Here is a 16,469-nt window from a genome sequence, read left to right as displayed (position 1 = left end):
GGAAAGGCAGCCTCTCTCCCGTTTGCGAGAAAAAGTAAGGATGTCCATCTGGTAGAACAACCACCTGTGCAATTTGGTGGCGATCCGCGAACGTTCAAGCCATGTAATGCGTGGGAAGGCATAGAATAAAGTTAGCATACTTGAAGTGAAATAGGCTTTGGTTATGTTTAGGTTGCATTAGCTAAAATGTGCCAATACCATCCTTGTTGGTAAGAATTGTTGTCATGTTAGAAGAATGACTAAGGCTGACAGCCGAATCTACTCTGTATTAAAGAAATAAAATGGATGGAAGTAAATGAAAGAATACAGAAAAGGTTGGTGAGGCATTTAGTGGCCTATGGATGAGAATGGTGGCTGTTTAGTAAGAAAATCTGTTTGGAATGTGCATATATATTCATATGTGGCCATAGCAAAATAATAAATAGAAACCTGGCATGTATTACTGAAACCTGGCTGGGCCCGGAGGGAGGAGTCCCCCTCGTAGAGATGTGCCCAGAAGGTTTTCAGGTGCTTCATCAGCCGAGAGCCCAGGGAAGGGGTGGAGGTGTGGCTATTGTTATCCGAGAGTCTCTAGTACCTCGTAGGATCCCTGCTCCGGAGCTTGTCAGGTGTGAGTCCCTGCTGGTGAAGTTGGACCTCAAGGGTCAAGTGGGTTTGCTGTTAACGTACCTGCCTCCCAACAGCGTTGCAGCAGCCCTCCCCTCGCTCCTCGAGTCGGTAGCCGAGCTGGCGATTGAGTTCCCCAGGCTTATGGTTCTGGGGGATTTCGTTGTTGTTTTTTTTTTTTACAAATCTTTTTTATTTCCATTTCTATACAATCACATGTTTACTGTGCAACCGAAGCATATAACATTGGGTAATAAACACAGCCCTCACTTTTATAGAAAATGCCCCCTACAATACAAACCCAATATACCGCCTTAGCCCACCATACACCCTCTTTCATCCCCCTCCAACTTTCATTCTGCCTTCTGTCATACCCCTCTACACCTACTTCCCCTCCCCCTCTATCTAACCCTAACCCTATCACTCCCTCTCTTAATCCATTCCCTCCCTTCCTTCTCCTCCTCCTCTCTCTCACCCTCTCTACTCTCCTTCTTCTTTCACTCAGCTCCTCCCTTCGGTATACTTCTATTACTTTCCAATATATTCAGTTTGTTCTGTTTTGACACTAACATTAAAAAAACCACAGTATACAAGTGCAATCATGCTTTAAAATTTAACACATATTATATTCCCCTCCTCCCCCCCTCCCCCTAGATCCCCACCTCCCTTCCCTCCCCCCAACTTCCCAGAGCCCATACATGGTATAACTTTTTGACAATCACAGTCTAAAATATCTCTACATTGAACTCAGCTTCTTGCTGTTACCCAAATTTTTAACAGTTTAAGTTATTACTAATTTTAAGCATAAGCTATCTGGAATTTCCTAGTCCCGTATTTGCTTTGTATATAATCAATCCATTTTTTCCAGTCTCGTTTATACCTCTCATTTGAATGTTCTTTAAGATATGCTGAAATTTTTGCCATTTCGGCTAAGTTTGTAACCTTCAAAGTCCATTCTTGAATTGTAGGCAGGTCTTTCTTCTTCCAGTATTGCGCCACCAAGAGTCTTGCTGCCGTTATTAAGTACAGAACCAAATTAATCTCTACTGCTACAAAGTCAATACATATACCTAGTAAAAACAGTTTGGGAGTGAATTTTATCCTTTTTTTGAAGATATTTTGCAGGATCCACCAAATTTTTATCCAAAATGCCTTAACATTACGACATGTCCACCATATATGAAAATACGTAGCATCAAAAGAACCACATCTCCAACATTTAGGCTGAACATTTGAATACATAGAAGCAAGCTTTTTGGGATCTAAGTGCCACCTATAAAACATCTTATAAAAATTTTCTCTCAAATTTTGTGCTTGTGTAAATTTTACATTTCTTAACCATATTTTTTTCCCATGTGTCCAGCATTATAGGTTCTTCAATATTCTGAGCCCATTTTATCATACAATCTTTAACCATTTCGGTTTCTGAATCCATCTGTACTAATACATTATATATCCTCTTTATGTGCATTAAACTTTGATCTCTTATTTGTTTAAACAAGTTATCCTCAGCTATTACAAAACCTATTTTTTGGTCTATTTTCCACCTGGCCTGTAGTTGGTCATACTGAAACCACATTTGAACTACCTTCTCTTTTTTAAGTACCTCTAAGGATTTTAATTGCAACACCCCTCTTTCTGTAATAAGGAGTTGTCTATAAGTGGTTCTATCGTGTTTTTGTTCTATATTCATATTTTCAATTGCATGTCTAGGAATTGCCCACATGGGCAATTTGTCATTTAGTTTATGTTGATATTTTTTCCAAACCCGCAATAAGGCATTTCTTAAAATATGATTTTTGAAATTCTTATCCAGTTTTTTGTTAAATAACAAGTAAGCATGCCAACCATATACCAAATCATGTCCCTCGATATTCAATATTCTGTCATTGGTTAAATGGATCCAATCACTAATTGCAGATAAAGCCACTGCATCATAATATAATTTTAAATTTGGTAATTTCAATCCTCCTCTTTCACGTACATCTTGCATTATTTTCATCTTTACCCTCGGCTTCTTTCCTGCCCATACAAATTTGTTGATACCCTTCTGCCATTCTAAAAGATTCACATCTCTTTTGAGTATTGGTAACATTTAAAACAAAAATAAAATTTTTGGTAAAATATTCATTTTCACTGCCGCTATCCTTCCCAACAAAGATAAATGCAGTTTCTCCCACCTTTTCATCTCCATTTGTATACTATGCCAGAGTGGTTCATAATTATGCTTGTATAATTTCCCATTTGAAGTTAAAATATTAACTCCAAGATATTTGACTTTTTAAACAACCTCACATCCTAACATCACTCCCAATTCTTCCTTCGGTTTGGTATTCATATTCATTGCTAATATTTTGGTTTTTCCTAAATTGATTTTAAATCCAGAGACTTGACCATATTGATTAATCGTATTCATTAAAACCTTATTGGATTCCTGCGGTTGTTTCAATATTATAACCAAGTCGTCCGCAAAAGCGCGGACTCTGTATTCTTGCTGTCTGATCTTGATCCCTTTTAAAGCATCCAAGGCCCGTATCTTATTCAGCAATACTTCCAAAGTTATAATAAACAATAGTGGGGACAAAGGACAACCCTGTCTTGTACCTTTTTCTATTTGAAAGGAATCTGTTAAACTTCCATTAACTATAATTTGGGCTTTTTGCTGCTGATATATTGCACCAATTGACCTTAAAAAGCCATCTCCTATCTGCATTTTTTGCAGTATCTTCAACAAGAATTGCCAATTGACTCGATCAAAGGCTTTCTCAGCATCCAAAAATATGAATGCGGCAGGGATTTGATTATTCTTTCCCAAGTATTCTAAAGCATTAGTAATTAACCTGACATTGCTCTTCATCTGTCTGCCCTGTATAAAACCTGTTTGGTCAGTATGTATCAGTTGTTGGATAACCACCATTAACCTATTTGCTAATATTTTAGTAAAAATTTTATAATCTACATTAAGTAATGAAATAGGTCTATAATTTTTCGGCTGGGTAAGATCTTGGTCTTCTTTGGGTATCAACGATATGAACGCTGTCTTCCATGAAGGGGGCACTTTACCTTCCGATTGAATTTTATTAAATAATTCTTTAAGAGGTTCTACCATTTCTAACTGTAAGTTTTTATAGTAAACGGCTGTTAAGCCATCTGTACCTGGTGCTTTCCCTAGCTTTAATTGTTTGATTACCTGCAGGATTTCCCCAGAGGTTATTGGTTGGTTCAACCTATACCTATGTTCTTCGCTAACTAGGGGGATTTTCTCTTTATCTAAGTATTTATTTATATCTAAGTCCCTAATTTTGTCCCCTTTATACAACTCTGTAAAAAATTCTCGAAATCCCTTTTGGATCTCTTCCTGCTGAAACACTTCCTTCCCTCTGTAACACAATTTGGATACATTTCGAATTTTCCTTTTTTTCCTGATCTGATAAGCCAACCACCTACCGGGTTTATATGCATTGCAGAAAGTATTATGTTTGGCATATAATAAACTGGTGGCTACCTGGTCAGAGATCAGCATATCAAATTGAGATTTTAATATGGAAATTGCTTCTTTAGTCTTTGTATCACCTGGGTTCAATATTAATTCCTGCTCTTTCCTTTTAATTTCCTCTTCCAATTCTTTACGTTTTTGCCCTTGTTTATGTCTATGTATTTTGTTTATATTTATCAATACTCCTCTCATATAGGCTTTGCTTGCATCCCATACATATTCCATAGGTGTACCCTTATTCATGTTAAAAACAAAGTATTCAGATAACAATTTTTTACAATCATTAACATACTTTTCATATCTGAATAAATTTCATTCAGCCTCCAGGACCTTCTAGCCTGAACTACCCTTCCCAGCTCCATCCAAACTGGGTTATGATCCGAAAGGACTCTGGCCGTAATCTTTGTCTTCTTCACCCTAGAAAGTAAATCATTAGTAATTAATATAAAGTCGATCCTTGAAAAAGATTGATGTCTGTCGGAAAAGAAGGTAAAGTCATATTCTTCTGCATGCCTTTCACGCCAAACGTCTCGCAGTTCGAAGTCATCCATCATGTCAAAAAAGGATTTGGGTAGTTTAGCTCGGAATTTAGTATTCGGGCGAGATGTCTTCTTATCTCTTTTGGTGTCAATCACGCCATTCCAATCACCCAATAGTATGCACGACTTAAAGTCCCACTGTACTAATTTAGCATGGAGATTTCTATAAAATCCATCTTGTTGTTGATTAGGAGCATAGATTCCCAAAAGCAATGTCTTTTTCCCTTCTAAGATTAAATCTAATGCAATATATCTTCCAAAGGGATCTGCTTCGATTAGCTCAGCTTTAATGTCTTTCCTTAAGTATACTACTATACCATTTTTTTTTCCGTAGCAGAGGTCACAAAATGTTGACCAAGTTTGGGATTGAACAGATATTTTTGATCAGTTATTTTGATATGAGTTTCCTGCAAACAAATTATGTTGTTCTTAGATTGTTTAAGATAATGAAATATTTTCTTTCTCTTCTGTGGAGAGTTCAGTCCATTAACATTCCATGTCAAAATCTTAGTTGTCATTTTTGGTTGCCTGAAGCTTTTTTAGAGCCTCCCGCATGGCCTGTCTCACCTTGGGTCTAGCTCCTCCCACAGCTTCTGAGCTTGTTGCTGTAGCTCTTTGGTCAATGGCCGAAGATTGTAAAGATTGTTGCGTTATGACTTGTTTTTCTGTTTGTCTGGTGGTCATATGGTTAGATCTTTGTTCCTTAACCCCTTGCCCTTCTGGGAGGGGGAGATGATGCGTTTTGTCTGGTGATTGTGTAGTTTGCTGTTTCTCTTGTCCTGCTCATGGTTTTTCTCCATATCCCGATGGTTCAGGGTGCCCCACTTTCAAAATCTTATGATAGAAATCTCGAGCTTTCCATACAGAGTTGAGACGATATCTTTGCTTATCAAATGTAACTATAATGCCAAACGGGGCATCCCATCTGTACTGTATCTGGCGCTTTCTGAGCTCTTCCACCAAAAAAGCATAATCTCTTCTGGCTCTTAGCATTTGAGGTGGTATCTCTTTCAAAACCATCAAATCCTGTCCGCCAATTTGAAGCTTGGTATTGTAGGACTCTTGTAATATCTTATTTCTGGATTCTCTTGTAACAAAATATATTACCACGTCTCGGGGGAGTTGCTTTTGTTTTGCCGCCCAGGAGTTGACGCGAAAATTTTTGTCAATCTGCCAATCAAAATTGGATCCCAGTCTTCCCACCAGAGAGTCAAAGGCCTCAGAAAACATCTGCTTTAAGTTCTCCTGTCTCTCTTCGCGCAGCCCCCTAACTCTTAATGCAAGTTCCATCTGGTTATACTGTATCATAATCATTTGTTTTTCAGCATTTTCAACTTTTCGTTCCACCTCTTCGGTTTTAGATGTCAAATTAGTTTTAGCTTCATTGAGAATTTCTAAGTTCTCTTCCATTCCAGAAATATATTCTGTCAGTACGTTTACAATTCCCAACATATCATCATTCATTTTGGTAATCTTGGTATCAAATTTATCATATGAGACTTTTATCTCATTGCCTATCTCTTTCCTTATTTCATCTCTGAACTCTCTGAGAGCTTCCAAATTCTGTTCCCTTGATTCTCTAAACATTTCCAACAAAAATTCTTTTGTTAATACATCTCCACTAGGGGGCATAGAAGGTGGGGGATGTGACTTTGTGCCAGGTATGGGAGAAGCAGATTTAGGAGGTAATTTCGCAGGATTCGACTTGGAAGCCATAATATCTTTGCTTCAAGCACTTAACAAACCACTATGCCGAGAAGAGAAAAAATTCTCTCTTTTTTGCCAAGAATTTTGTGGAGGATTTCAAAGGGCTGGCATTACGCCAAAACAGTTCAGCAAAACAAAACAAAAAACAGAGAAAAGCCCTGTTCGGAATGTCTCTGTGTCAACAAAGGGCCTTTGAGAACTTTTAATTAGATAAGGAAGAGTCTTCAAAGGGAATAAGGCTAATTAGAAAGGCTGCCGAAATGTACCATCATTGCAAATACAAAGGCTGGAGAATCACCATCTTAAAAAATTTTTAACACTGAAGCTTGAGTTTTCCTAAAAAAACAGACGTAAAGTTCTCAAATATGAGCTCTGCTTGTATTAATTTCATAAGAAAAAAAATAATTTCAATAATTTGTCGTAAGAGGGGGTTCTTGGCCTTGTGCCGTTAATACAGCAGAGAAATCTGGCCGGAGATGACTCAGCTTAAAACAACAACAACCCTCCCCCTCGTTTGCAGCAGAAAAAAAAAAGCTACAAACTGCAAGGAAAAGTTCTTACCGGCTGAGACGCTCACTACAATCTTCTTATCTGAAGTTTGAGTTATCTAAAGGGTGTTTAATTAGATAACGAACCAGAAATCTGGGAGCGGCTCAATTAAGCCGCTGCCGACGGCCAAGTCCCTCTCCGGAAGCCGGTTCTGGGGGATTACAATTTGCCTTCGCTCGGTGAACACTCTGATGGAGCGCAGGAGTTCATGGCTTCCATGACAGCCATGGGCTTGACCCAGGTAATTCGGGGCCCAACCCATTCAGCGGGTCACACGCTCGACCTCGTATTCCTCTCGGAGCAGTGAACTTGTGATCTTGGTCTGAGGGGTAATGAGATCATACCCCTGTCGTGGTCAGACCATTGCCTACTGAGGCTTGACTTTCGGAGGCCAAACCTCCGCTGTAGGGAGGAGGAACCGACCAGATGGTTCCGCCCCAGGTGACTTATGGACCCCTTGAGGTTCCAGACGGAGCTTGGGGTTATTCCTGATACTCTCACCCACAGTCCAGTGGAGACCCTGGTTGCAGCCTGGAACTCGGCAGCGACAGGGTCTCTTGACCGGATTGCGCCACTACGGCCGCTCCGAGGCTGTGGATCCAGGAGGCCTCCTTGGTTCACCGAGGAACTCCGGGAGAGGAAGCGCCAGAAGAGACGCCTAGAGCACTTGTGGAGGTCCAACAAATCCGAATCGAACCGAGCACTTCTAACATCGTGCATCAAGGATTACATCAGGGCAATTAGGACGGCAAAAAGATCTTATATTGCCACCTTGATTGCCTCCGCCGAGTCGCGCCCAGCCGCCCTGTTTAGGATAACCCGTTCCCTCCTAAATAGGAGGGATACGGGGGACCCCCTGCAGGGTAGGGTTGAAGAGTACGTCCAGTTCTTGGCGGACAAAGTTGCTCGGTTTCGGTCGGAGTTGGACTCCGATTCTGCAGATCCAGCCGAGGTACAAGGGGATAATCTGGTAGACCATCGCTGGGTTGAGTTTCAAGATATTGCCCCTGGGGACGTGGACAAGGCCATGAGAGCTGTGAGTGCCTCCACATGTGTACTGGACCCGTGTCCCTCCTGGCTGGTTGTTAACAGCAGGGAGGTGACACGGGGCTGGATCCAGGTGGTTGTTACCGCCTCCCTTCGGGAGGGGGTCTTTCCCCCCGCACTTAAAGCGGCGGTGGTGAGACCCCTCCTGAAGAAACCATCTCTGGATCCAGCCGTCCTTAACAATTACCGTCCAGTCTCCAACCTCCCCTTTGTGGGGAAGGTTGTTGAGAAGGTGGTGGCCTTTCAGCTCCAGCGGGCCTTGGAGGAAGCTAGCTATCTCGACCCATTCCAGTCCGGCTTCAGGCCTGGCTACAGCACAGAAACCGCTTTGGTCGCATTGACCGATGACCTCTGGAGAGCCAGGGATGGAGGCTATGCCTCTATCCTGGTTCTCCTTGACCTCTCAGTGGCTTTCGATACCATCGACCATGGTATCCTTCTGCGACGACTGCGAGAGGTGGGGGTGGGAGGCACTGTTTTGCAGTGGTTCTCCTCTTACCTCTCGGACAGGTCGCAGTCGGTGTTAGTTGGAGGGCAGAGATCGAACCCTAGGCCCCTAACCTATGGGGTGCCGCAGGGTTCGGTCCTGTCTCCCCTACTTTTCAACATCTACATGAAACCGCTGGGCGAGATCATTCGGCGGCACGGGATAAAATACCACCAGTATGCGGACGATACCCAGCTGTATCTGTCCACCCCGTGCCAACTCAATGAAGCGGTGGATGTGATGAACCAGGGACTTGAAGCCGTTAGCGACTGGATGAGGGCTAACAAACTCGTGCTCAACCCGGATAAGACCAAGTGGCTGTTGTGTTTCCCTCCCGCCAATTTGGCAAGTATTCCATCGCTCAGGCTGGGGGGTCAAACATTACACCCCTCAGACAGGGTCCGCAACTTGGGAGTCCTCCTGGACCACAGCTGACTTTCGAACACCATTTGTCAGCTGTGACCAGGGGGACATTTGCCCAGGTTCGCCTGGTGCACCAGTTGCGCCCCTACCTGAACCGGGAGGCTCTCACAACAGTCACTCGTGCCCTTGTGACCTCTAGGCTGGAGTACTGCAATGTGCTCTACATGGGGCTGCCCTTGAGGAGTATTCGGCGACTTCAGCTAGTCCAGAATGCAGCCGCACGAGCGATTGTGGGTGCACCTCGTTTCACCCACGTAACACCTATCCTCCGCGAGCTGCGCTGGCTACCTGTCGATCTCCGGATACGCTTCAAGGTGCTACTTGCCACCCATAAAGCCCTCCATGGTAGTGGATCTGGGTACTTGAGAGATCGCCTACTGCCGATCACCTCCACACGACCTATTAGATCTCATCAATTAGGCCTCCTCCGAGTTCCATCCGCTGGCCAGTGCCGACTGGCAACCACGCGGAGGAGAGCCTTCTCGGTGGTAGCTCCGACCCAATGGAACGATCTCCCCGTGGAGATTCGTACCCTCACCACCCTCCAGACCTTTCGCACAGCCCTTAGAATCTGGCTATCTCGTCAGGCCTGGGGCTAAAGATTGTAACCCGCCCGAATGGTATGAATGTTGTGTTTTAATCATGTATTGTCTTATATGTAAAAGTCTGTTTTTCCCCCCTTCCTTGGATTGTGAGCCGCCCTGAGTCCCCCCAGGGAAAAGGGCAGCATATAAATAAACTTTCTAATTCTAACTTTCTAATTCTAAAATAAAAAAGCATGATTGATTTTTACTGTTTTTGATGAAAGTGAGAGGATTAGTGAAGGCTTGGTGCAGCAAGGATCACACTATCTTACTATTTTATTTTTCTTTATGTACACTGAGAGCATATTCACCAAAGACAAATTCCTTGTGTGTCCAATCAGACTTGGCTAATAAACTATTCTATTCTATTTTACTCTACTCTATTCATTTCTATTTCAATTCTAACAAGGAGTTTAGCTTTTCTCTCTTGAAAATGTAAGCTGGCATAAGGCATTATAATGCAAGCCTCAAACAGTTCATTTAGCGACCAAAGTTACAATGGCATTGAAAAAAGTGTCTGATGACCATTTTCACACTTAGCAACCGTTGCAGCATCCTCATGGTCACGTGATCAAAAATTTTGATGTTTGGCAACAGATTTGTATTTATGATGGTTTCAGTGTCCTGGGATCATGTTTGACAAAATATAAAATTTTTAATCAAGCCCCCCCCCCGCCCCCGCCCCGTCAATGGTGTCCCTCTTTACCAATCTGAAAATCTGGTCACCTTACCCAAAGGGGCTTTTTCCCCTCAAGAGGCGCCTGGACTTTCCGCTTTTTCTTTGAAGACCTTTTGGCGAGAAGCGGAAGAAGCTCCTTGAGTGAGAAGCGAAACGTCTTCAGAGAAAAAGCGGGAAGTCCAGGCGCCTCTTGAGGGGGAAAGGCCCCTTTGGGACAACGAGGCAGAGGCGAGTGGGGAGGGCGCTGTTTCTGAAGACCGAGCGGAGTTGTTCCCAATCGGTGGGGAAGGAGTCGGCGCGTCAGGCCGGGAAGGCTCGGAGGCTTCTTCCAGCGAAGCCCCCCCAGTAACCGAGGCGGCTCTAACCCAGCCGGCCTTTAGGGGCCGCCCGCGGCTTCGCTTCCCCCGCTGCCTCTTTGCGCAAAGACCCTCCACACCTGCAGGGGCGCTGTTCGGAACATCAGGCGCCCCCGATTCCCACCAGCCAATCCGAAGCCTTATTTCCTTTTACGTGAATCCAACGGGCGGCCTTATTTCGGGCGTGCTGAAGAATCCGGGGATTGGGCAATGTCTCTGTCCAATGAGAAGATTTCTTTCAGGCCTATCGCACCTACTAGTCCTTCCAGCCAATCCGAAGACTCGCTTCCGGCAGCATTCCTATGCCATTCCAATCAGAGGACGACCCCGCAAGCCCCAGCCCGCCCTTCCCGGAAGCCTCGGGCCCAGCGGTGGGGGGGGGAGAGAGAGAGAGAGATACCACGCGGTCGGTCGGACGAGCGGGGTAAGCGGCGAGAGCCGCCTTTGGGCTCCCGGGCCGGGCTGGGGCAAGCGGTGGGCAGGGCCGGACGAGACTCCAGTTCCCATCCGCCGCCAGAGGCCGCTTGCTGGCTGGGAAGGATGGTTGTCTGGCATCCACGGCAGAAGGCGCGCCTGTGTTCCGGGCAGGAACGGAGGCCGACGCCGCCTGAACGGCAGATACGCTCCAACAACCCCCCCCCCGGTGGTTGCCCGGATTGGACTCTCTGGCCTCAATCCCGGGGGAAGTCAATGAAAAGGAGGCCTTCGGAGTAGGGAAGGAGCCTCCTGGGCGGAGCGGGGCCTGGTTCAGTGCAGCAGTTGGGCTGGAAACCGGGAGAGGAAAATCGGAGTCTTCTAATAAGTTTCCCGGCTGCCGGAAGTTCAGGAGAAAAAGCAAAGGCGGGAGAGTTTGTATCTGAAACGGGCGACTGCGGGCTCATTCTTGCCGTTTGCTCTGCTGGGCAATTGAGCAATAGGGAAAACGCAGCTATTTTCCTCCAAGATTTGCCCAGGGCAACTTTTCTTTAAACCAGGAACCATCAGCCTCTGGCTTCTACATGAGAGAAACATATTTACTTTACTTACTTTACTTTATTGTCATTGTATTTACATACGCAGTATACACATACAACGAAATTCACAGATCACCCAGAGACCAGGCCCAACACACATAACAATCCCCAAACATGTATGCTGTATTTTATAATTGTGCACATTGACTTAAATCAAAGCCGGATTCCTGGTGTTGCTGTTACATTCTTGAAATAAAGACTGTTGTTTAGGCGTTTTGTTTTAAGATCCCATCATACGTGGCTACATATTGCAACTCTAAACTGAGTGCCTCTCCCTCACTGGATGTGTTTCTCTTTCGATCAGCTGGTGGTCATGGAGGCAGAATAAGGACTGATCGGCTTTAGAACTAGGGATTTTCATCCAGCTCAATCATGGGTGATTTTCTGAAAGAGGAGAAGAAGAAAAAGAAGAAGATGACAGTACCGACCACAAGCAAAGGGCTGGAATTTGCAAAGGAGCAGTTGAAGAAGCATGGATGGAAAAAAGGTGCAGGGCTTCACCTGTTTTAAGTTTGCTTATCCACACTTAAGTAGAGCAGAAACTTTGTTTTGTTTATTAATCAAAGCTGCCCATCTCACCAAAAGCAACTCTGGGCAACAAATGGGTCACTTGGTGCTGAATAGAAATTCTGGGCCAGATTTGCCATATAATAAGGAAAAGACTGATACAAATGTGATAGTTAAATAAATAAGGATTCAAGGATAAATTAAATGATTTTCTGAAATACTGCTTTCCATATAATTTACTCCTGCAAATCTTGCTGAATTGGAAGCAGGAAAGTGCCAAGAACGCTGTCTGTTGTGGCATATTAGGTGCAAATTTCTGGATTTTCATTCATTAAATAATGGTTCAAACAAACACTCCTTTTTGGATCAAAGGGTTAACTCTTCCCATTATCCAATCTGCCTGACATTAATCATCCTAGCTAGGATAATTCTGATGCAAATAATCAAGAGACTGGACTGGAAGTCCTTAAAACAACACAGGCATTATTAAAGTGGATTTATGAAGACGTATCTTGACTGATTGAAGTAAAGTATTTGACAGTTCTGAATAACAAGCCTCCTAAGTGTGGTTTGGATGACATGATATTGGTAGACCTTGATTTATGACCATTTAACGACCCTTCAAAGTTACATTGGTGCTGAAAAATTGGCTTTGGTCCTCACACTTCCTACCACCACAGGGGTCATTTGATCAGAATTCAGGCACTTGGCAACTGCTGTGTATTTATGAAGGGATCGCCATTTGTGACCTTCCCAGCCAGCTTCCAACAGCAAAGTCAGTGGGGAAGCTGGTTTCACTTAGCAACCTATAATCCACTTTATAACTGCAGGAAAAAAATATCATAGAATAAGGCATAACTCCCCTCACATAGCAATGGAAATGCTCCTCTATATTATGGTTGAAAGTCAAGGACCACCGTCAGTTGTAAGTCTAGCTCAGAAATCATACTTCAAGTTGGTTCCTTGAAGGAAGAGCTGCCGGTTTCTCCTTAGGTTCACTTCAATGTGTTTCTTAATGAAAAGGAGGAAGAATTTTTCTTTTCTTTTCTTTTAGGTAAAGGACTTGGGAAAAAAGAAAATGGGATCGCTGAAGCATTAAAGGTCAAAATAAAATGCAACACAGCTGGGGTAAGGAAGGGTGAGACTTTGAGTGGGAGGAGGGGGGATATCTGCCTAGAGAGGCAGCGAAACCGCCTTTGCCTCTTCTGAGCAAAGCCGACCTTTGGTCCTGTGGTAGTACTCGGGGCTCGCTTTGACAGTTCCTAAGCACGTTCTTGCCTGCCAGGATTACCCAAATAAGTACAGTCCGGCCTTGAGGATCACCAGTTTCATATTCTTGAGTTGTAAAATGCTTCTGCACTTACCGCACCATAGTCCAGATTTTACATAAAGTCTGCAAAGAATTATCTATGCTTAGCATGGAATTCCTGGTTAGATGGGTGGGGACAAACTGGAGGCTTACCAGAGAATCTGGTGGGTGGTAGACAGTAACTTTCTTGTTTTAAGGTTCCTTCCAAGCATGGTCCTTAATGACCTGGGAGCATTTCAAGCTTGTAGGCCAGATCTGTGACCCTGCTTCCTCCTGACCCAGGTGGGGCACGACTCAGCTGAGGAGTTCACCTATCACTGGTGGGACCATCTCTTCAACTCGTCTGCTGCCAACATTACAGTAGACTCTGAACAGGTAAGGGGCCACGGGCTGGGCTTGACATAGGGATAGCTTTGGTTTGGCAGTTTGCCACTGAAGCTGTAGATCTTAAGCCATGGAGCAACCCTGCGTCAAGAAGGTTTATGAATTTATCTATTCCTGTTTTCTTTGCTGCCCATCTCCCCTACAAGGTGACTCTGGGCTGCTTTCATTTTTACTTATGAAACAAGTAAAAATAGTTAAAAGATTAAGACAGCACAATGCTAAAAATTAAACTAACAACTATAATAAAACCGAACAGAGAGAGCAAAGGGATGGGACGGGGATTGCCCTGTTAGTCACTTCCACCGATGTGTGACCCCCTCGGGGCCCAGGGAAAGCTCAGTAAGGGTAACATGGAGTCGGATGCTTCAGCACACAGACAAATCAATGTGTGGACTACAAGCTGATAGTTGAGTAGAAATGGATTTATTGTGTAGAACATAACACACAGCAATTGAACACAGCTCTCTCGTTTGTTGACCTGTGTGTGCAGTTTGTTTTCTGTGCAGCAAGTCAAGGGGGGTAGAAAAGTCCTTGGGGGTTTCCAGCAGTCTCATCTTTGCAGGTAAATAGCCTCCAGTCCTTTTCACAAGCGACGGGTCCTGGAGGGCTTGTTTGGGCTTAGCCCCACGTCTCAACCTTCATTCCTCCCCCAGGATGGGGTCCAGGTGAGAAAGCTCTCTGAGCGGGAGGGGCCAGTCCCAAGGACAAAGCCATGCCGAGCCCAGGAGGGGGACATGCTCTACGGCCGCTTTGTGAAGGTAACGGGCTGGAGGGAGCAATGGGAGATCCTTGGCTCAGAGCCTTCCTGGGACGAGGGCCAGAGACTCCCCGGATTTTCCCTCCTTGCAGGCAGCCACCCTGATATCTGGCACAGAGGAGCCCACAAACCCCTTGACCTCCACAGACCAGGAGGAGGAGAAACTGGACCTCTCCACGGCAAGGAGGTGAGGCTGAGGAGGGGCCTGGAGAAACCTGGCTCTTGTCCCACTCCACCCCAGCCATGCAGATGCTAACCAGGTCGGTCCCACCCACCCCCTCTTTCTTTCCTTTGCAGGCTGACTGACCAGGAGCTGTTCCAGGCCTGTGGGGGAAGAACAGTCCACAAGTGAGGAGCAAGGGGGGGAAGGGTGGATGGGACCTAGAGGCAAAGGCAGACCCTCTGAACAGATGGAGCAGGCTCTGTCCTAGTGACAAAGGGTTTGGGGGCAGGCTTTGCCTATTGGGCTTGGCTCTCATGTTGGCCTGGCTATTTCTGGTCCTCCATTTAAGTTCCCTCACAAAAGGGGTGAGGGAGGGCAGCTCAGTCCCTCTGCCCCTGTGGCTCTTCGGTGGAGATACGTCTTCCTTAATTCTGGCCCCTCCTGTGTTGCCAGGCAGGGCTGCCAGCTCCTGCCTCCCAACCCCGCAAACACCAAGGGGGGCTCCGCACTCTGGCAGCTTGAGTGGCCCCACATCTCCCTTTTGCTGCTTCTTCCAGGGGAGCTCGGCACGGCATCACTATGAGGGCAAAGCTCGCCCGGCTGGAAGAGCAGGAAAAGGCTTTCTTGGCTAGCTCTGCCCAGCAGAAGGCTGGGCCAGGGACGACCCCCAGTGGCTGCCCTGACCCCCAGCACCCACCGCAAGCCAAGAAATATAAAAGAAGCAAAAGGGGCTGCTACAGAGAAGAGCCAGCTGGTGGAAGCTGCGCCAAGGCCAAGAAGAAGAAGAAGAAGGTGAATGGCAAGGAGCAGAATGAGCACTAAGGAGGTGGCAGGCTGAACGTGGCAGCCAGAGGAGCAGAACGGCTGGGGGCTTCAGCCCTGCATGAGCCTCACTCATTTTTTCGATCCTTGTCTTGTCCAGCAAAGGACTGGCTGATCTCCTCCACTAAGGAGTGCTTGAGGTTGAAAAGTGTACAGATAAGTATATATTTTTCATAAATAAATAAGACATCTACACAGAATTGCTGAACTTCCCTTGAGGGCTTGGAAATCAGGACTCCTTTGCCTACCGATTTCATGTTCATATTGTGGGGTGGGTTTTTTCTCTCTGACAGCATCTCTTGTTCCCTCAAAGATTGATTGAAGTATCAGGTTTTGAAAAACAATATAAAACATTTAAATGGAGGCAAGGGTAGTTAAAATTTGACAGTAAAGTTTTATGCATAAGCGCTGGCCACCCCCAAGTGAAATGGCAGAACCATTTTCAAAAGGCCAGGTGGGGGTGTCTCAGTGTGGAGAGGGGGATATTCCATCAGGTAGGGGCAAGTTATCACGCACACACACACACAACTGCTTGAGGGGATGGGGAGAGGACTCATTTAAACTGGCAGTAACACTCAACAGAGCCCCAACAGTTGCACACAAAAGTGGGATCTAGGTGGCTTCTTACGGCTGGAACTGCTTGTGCATCGCCAGCAGCAGCAGCAGGACTGACACCCTCCCCCCCCCCCCAGGCTTCTCTCAAAAGGTGTTTCTGCAAGGTGCCCCTATTCCTCCCACTCAGAGGGGTCTCCCCTCCCCCCTGCTAATTGTCCTACATTTGTTCATGAAGTGAGCTTAGATCTCATTTAGTTTTGTTCTGCTCCATGTGCATTTTTCAGTCTGGGTCTCTGGCAGATTTGGCTCTTGATGCTCAACTTACCATCCTCACCTGGCATTTGCCAATAACCCGGAACTTCCTTTCCCCCTCACTTCAGATGGCTTAGCCTGCAGTGGCCATTTGTGGGGGATAATTGTTGGCTCCCAGCCCTACAGAGGACAGGATGATTAAGGCCTTTCTGGCTGCCCTGGGGACTATTCTGC

At 45.4% G+C, this 16,469-nt stretch overlaps 1 protein-coding gene across 1 annotated transcript; it reads left to right on the top strand.

The window, feature by feature from the left end:
• The first annotated feature begins 10,843 nt into the window (after positions 1-10,843).
• Positions 10,844-15,628, top strand: GPATCH4 (G-patch domain containing 4). Its single transcript, XM_087728678.1, has 8 exons — positions 10,844-10,897; positions 11,791-11,973; positions 13,048-13,121; positions 13,585-13,677; positions 14,340-14,444; positions 14,536-14,630; positions 14,741-14,791; positions 15,164-15,628. The coding sequence occupies exons 2-8, from the start codon at positions 11,859-11,861 to the stop codon at positions 15,426-15,428; spliced, it is 798 nt and encodes a 265-aa protein (XP_087584804.1). The 5' UTR covers positions 10,844-10,897; positions 11,791-11,858; the 3' UTR covers positions 15,429-15,628.
• Positions 15,629-16,469: the final 841 nt, after the last annotated feature.

Source organism: Thamnophis sirtalis, unplaced genomic scaffold (genome assembly GCF_051295495.1).
Source record: "Thamnophis sirtalis isolate CommonGarterSnake01/CBP01778 unplaced genomic scaffold, rThaSir2_p1.2 scaffold_14, whole genome shotgun sequence".
Classification (NCBI taxonomy): Eukaryota; Metazoa; Chordata; class Lepidosauria; order Squamata; family Natricidae; genus Thamnophis; species Thamnophis sirtalis.
This window is presented reverse-complemented; position numbering and strand designations above follow the sequence as displayed.

Bases quoted from the DNA above. Each gene is read 5' to 3' on its own strand.
- GPATCH4 (XM_087728678.1), top strand. From the start codon at position 11,859: ATGGGTGATTTTCTGAAAGAGGAGAAGAAGAAAAAGAAGAAGATGACA. The intron at 13,678-14,339 runs GTAAGGGGCCAC...TTCCTCCCCCAG, and splicing joins TTACAGTAGACTCTGAACAG to GATGGGGTCCAGGTGAGAAA. The intron at 14,792-15,163 runs GTGAGGAGCAAG...TGCTTCTTCCAG, and splicing joins GGGGGAAGAACAGTCCACAA to GGGAGCTCGGCACGGCATCA.